The 4,537-nt window shown below is 48.8% G+C and overlaps 1 protein-coding gene across 1 annotated transcript in view; it reads left to right on the top strand.

Annotated features, from left to right (window-relative positions):
• Window positions 1-4,537, top strand: part of LOC103365053 (tankyrase-2-like) — a 35,327-nt gene that overhangs the window by 18,458 nt on the left and 12,332 nt on the right. The window contains exons 4-13 of the mRNA XM_008292378.1: window positions 79-145; window positions 225-302; window positions 1,001-1,109; window positions 1,193-1,314; window positions 1,842-1,933; window positions 2,210-2,288; window positions 2,463-2,634; window positions 3,384-3,463; window positions 4,134-4,279; window positions 4,369-4,534. Of these exons, the coding sequence (XP_008290600.1) occupies window positions 79-145; window positions 225-302; window positions 1,001-1,109; window positions 1,193-1,314; window positions 1,842-1,933; window positions 2,210-2,288; window positions 2,463-2,634; window positions 3,384-3,463; window positions 4,134-4,279; window positions 4,369-4,534 (1,111 nt within the window). The remainder of the gene's footprint in view (window positions 1-78; window positions 146-224; window positions 303-1,000; window positions 1,110-1,192; window positions 1,315-1,841; window positions 1,934-2,209; window positions 2,289-2,462; window positions 2,635-3,383; window positions 3,464-4,133; window positions 4,280-4,368; window positions 4,535-4,537) is intronic.

Here is a 4,537-nt window from a genome sequence, read left to right as displayed (position 1 = left end):
CTCCGCCCCCCATGACCCCAGTGACCCTAAACGCCAGAATAAAGAGAGCTTTCTGTGACCTTCTTGTGATGCTTTCAGGGACCTGGTTCCTCTGCACAACGCCTGCTCGTACGGACACTACGAAGTCAGCGAGCTGCTGGTGAAGGTCTGTGTGTGTTTCTTTACTCACGTCTACACGTGTTGCCGTCATACGTGACGCTGACGCTGCGTGTTCCTGTGTGCAGCACGGCGCCTGTGTCAACGCCATGGACCTGTGGCAGTTCACGCCTCTGCACGAAGCCGCTTCCAAGAACCGCGTGGAGGTACGAGAGGCAGCGGCGCCGAGGACCGACGGATGGTTCTGCTTGTTTCATCCTGCTGGGTTCTCCGTTAACGAGCCTCTAAGAATCAATCTGTTGTTTGTACAGAACAGTTAAACAAAAGCCACCAGATCAGTGTCATGAATAAGAAGTTAGATACTGAGACTACTGATGTTACTGGTAGTGTGGATGTAGCTGATTAATTTACATCTTACTGATTAAAACCCACAAATTACATGAAGTACAGCTTCACCTGACTGTAATATTAATCGTTACGACATTAACTCGATTCCTTTAATGATTAAGGCCCCACAGTGTTGTTGTTGTGACTGATTGTGGAGATGAGCCCGACTAGTTCAGGGTGAAAATCCAACCAATCCAAAGAGTCGCTGGTTTTGTTATTTCGACTTGAAGCTCTTTGATTCAGGGAAACAACGAGTCGAGCAAAACCTCGTTTCAAACTGACGGGAAAAAGGAGTTTTACCCAAACTTTGTCTGTTTTGTTTCAATTTGACCACAAGATGGCGCTCCGGCACGCTGAGGCCTCCAGGGATGTTTGAAACTGACAGTGAAGTGGTTAAAGGTTGGGTTTGGGTTTCAGGAGTTACAGAACGAGTTACAGAACGAGTCGTCTCTGAAGCCGGTTTGTCTGCTGCTGCTCTGGTTGTCGTCACCTGTGTGAACTGTCCTCACCTGTCCAGGTGTGTTCTCTGCTGCTGAGCTACGGCGCCGACCCCAGCTTCCTGAACTGCCACAATAAGAGCTCCATCGACCTCGCTCCGACCTCGGCGCTGAAGGAGCGACTGGCCCGTACGTCCCGTCGGGAGGCATCAGCGGCTGCTCGCTCTGGGTTTGAGGCTTTTTATTCATGTTTCCTGTTTTTGCTCCGTCAGATGAGTTCAGAGGCCACAGTCTGCTGCAGGCGTCCAGGGAGGCCGACCTGCTTCAGGTCAGGAAGCACCTGAGCCTGGAGACCCTGGGCTTCAGACACCCCCACAGCCAGGAGACGGCGCTGGTGAGGATTCAACATTCAGTTCATGTAGACGACCGACAAAAAAGCTGCTCTTGGCTTTGAAAGGCGTCTTTTCTTGAATCGCAAAAATGGCCCCATTCATCAAAACAGGAAGCTGTAAAAGCAGAAACGTTCTGTCGGTTCTGATCATGTGGGACCGAATCCAACCTTAAATCATATTTAATCAAAATCACTCCACAGAGCAGAGAAAAAACAACAAACCAGAGGCAGGATGTGGTCAAAAATGAACAACGTGTGTTTACCAAAGTCAGACCGTTGTTTGTTGTTGTTGTTGTTTACGATAAAAGAGACAAAATATAATTAAAACAGGAGAAAATGGCGCCATTATCAGCCAGAAACGTCTGATTTTGAACTTTTTTTAGTCAAGTTTTCAGTCATTTTGGCCAGAATCAGAGCAAATGTGGCCACAGTGTGAGTCCCAGGCTGCTGCTGCTGAGTTCAGAGGAAACTACATGCGTGTTTATTTACTATGTAAACATCTACACGCGTGTGTGTTTGTGTGTTGTCAGCATTGTGCGTCTGCGTCTCCGTATCCGAAGAGGAAACAAGTTTGTGAACTTCTGCTGAGGAAAGGAGCCGACGTCAACGAGAAGTCCAAAGAGTGAGTCTGGTTCTGGCTTCGTTTGCAGATTAACGAAGCAGCAGAGGACAGAAAACGGAACCGGAGGCCTCGGACCTGTTGTCACGCTGCTGCTGCTGCTGCGTTTGATCGCTAAAGTAAAAAACAGATTCCGTCTCGTCATTTCTGTTGCAGCGATTTGGATTCTGTGGTTTGATGGTTTCTAATCGACTTGTCGTCAGCTTTAGATTATGAAAGACCTGACTGTTATGATGTCACTGTGTTTGTGATGTCACTGTGATGTCACTGTGACCTCAGCCTGCTGACCCCCCTCCACCTGGCGTCAGAGAGAGCCCACAACGACGTCATCGAGGTGTTGGTCAAACATGAAGCCAAGGTGAGCACACACCGACACGCTAGCAGCACCGTTGGCCCACTGAGGCCGGCCCCGGTCCCACCTGTGGCTCCACCCGTGGTCTCACATGTGGTCTCACATGTGGTCTCCCCTCTGGTCCCACCTGTGGTCTCACCTGTGGTCTCACCTCTGGTCCCACCTGTTGTCTCGCTGCAGGTGAACGCCGTCGACCATCTGGGCCAGACGGCGCTGCACCGGGCCGCCCACGCCGGTCACCTGCAGACCTGCCGCCTGCTGCTGACCGCTGGCTGCGACCCGCTGCTCACGTCGCTGCAGGGATTCTCGCCGTCGCAGCTGGGCAACGAGAGCGTGCAGGAGATCCTGCAAGGTGCCTCCGATCACCAATAATCACCGTTATTGATCGCGTCTCTCTGGTCGGGAAGGCGGGTGGCCAGAAGTATGTGGACAAGCTCTCTCCACACTGTTTGGTTTATCGTTAAATGAACTCTTCTAAAAGCTTCAGCGTGCAGAAATACCTGAGATGAATGTTTGTCTCTTTAATGTGTCGCCACGAACGAAGCAGCTGCAAAAAATAAATTCTTTCAAGTTCTGTAGAAGAACTTCAGAACTCAGTGTGAACCTCAGCACTGGGCGTCCACATACTTTTGGCCACATGGTGAACCTGGTTTGTTCCGTCTCTTATTGTCAGCTTCCTCCTGCTCAACCAGCTCCAACAAGCTTTTATTTAATCTGAAACTCTGGATATTTAAAACTGGATCCCCATAATTACAGATTGTTGATCTATTTGTCCGATATGACAGGTTCTGATGATGAGAAATAACAGAGAAACTTTCAGGTTTTGATCTTTTATAGTTCCTCAGATGTTGTTCAAAATAACCAACAAAAAACCTGCTGAACGTTTATCTCGGTAAGATGTTGATAAATTAAAAAACTCACAGATATCTTTATGTGCATCTATACTTTGTGCTATAAACACGACAGAAATAGCTTTAAAGATGTGTTGATTTGAGCTTGAAAGACCCAAATGTAGAGTTCCTTTTTTATTTCACTGGATAAGCGTCCTCCACAGAGAGCCGTGTTTGGGTTTTATTGATCGGTATGTTTGCCTCCCAGCAGAAGGAGTCCTGATCGGGAACTCTGAAGTCGACCGGCAGCTGCTGGAAGCCTCCAAATCTGGAGATCTGGAAACAGTGAAGGTAGTTTTAATGCACCTTCTGGCAGCCGTGCTTTAGCTTCTTTACCGAAATGTGTTCACGTGTGTTGGTTTGGTTTACATCGGGTCTGTTTTTTAGCTCTGGTTTATGTTAGCGACTGGATTAGCTGCGGATTTGGTGGGAAAGCACTGTTAGGTTGTAAAAACACACGTAGAAGTACTTTGGTTAAAATGCTGAAGAACTTCCAGCAGTAGCAGCTGGTAGTTTGGTTCCAGTACAGATTTCCCAGTGGTTCCAGTTCCCATCACAGACAGCAGAACCCTGAAACACACCTCATACCATCTCTAGTTCTTTTATTATAAATCCTAACACTGAACAGTCCCGCAGTCCGTCCTGCTGCTCCGTTTTTCTTCTAGATATGAGGATACTAAGAACACAAATTCAAGAATATGTACGTCAGTGAATTTCACTTTAGTTCGTCTTAAAATCTCCTGTTTTGGTTTCTGATTGGTTTATAACTCAGTACAACTGTGGCTCAGTGTGATTCAGGACTCTGCTCTGTTTCATCATCAACAGAAACAATCATTAGAAGTTTTATTTTTACGCAGAAGGACGTTTGTTTGACCCGCTGCCTCCTAAATCTGAAACAGAACTGATAAATTCCCTCTTCATGCCTCTGTCTCTTCGTCCACGTCCTCCTCGCCGTCTTCAGAAGCTGTGCACGCTGCAGAACGTGAACTGTCGGGACGTGGAGGGTCGACAGTCGACGCCGCTGCACTTCGCCGCCGGCTACAACCGGCTGGCCGTGGTCCAGTTCCTGCTGCAGCACGGGGCCGACGTCCACGCCAAGGACAAGGGGTGAGCAGTCTGAAGTGAAGCCCCAGTGTCCAGCTGCTGGGAAAGAAATGTTTAGTCACAGAGCTTCCCTCCTCGTTTCTTCTCCTCAGAGGTCTGGTTCCGCTCCACAACGCCTGCTCATACGGCCACTATGAGGTTGCAGAACTGTTGGTTCTTCACGGCGCCGTCGTCAACGTGGCCGACCTCTGGAAGTTCACACCGCTGCACGAAGCCGCCGCCAAGGGAAAGTACGACATCTGCAAACTCCTGCTGCAGGTA

Source organism: Stegastes partitus, unplaced genomic scaffold (assembly GCF_000690725.1).
Source record: "Stegastes partitus isolate 25-593 unplaced genomic scaffold, Stegastes_partitus-1.0.2 Scaffold805, whole genome shotgun sequence".
NCBI classification, from domain to species: Eukaryota; Metazoa; Chordata; class Actinopteri; family Pomacentridae; genus Stegastes; species Stegastes partitus.
This window is presented reverse-complemented; position numbering and strand designations above follow the sequence as displayed.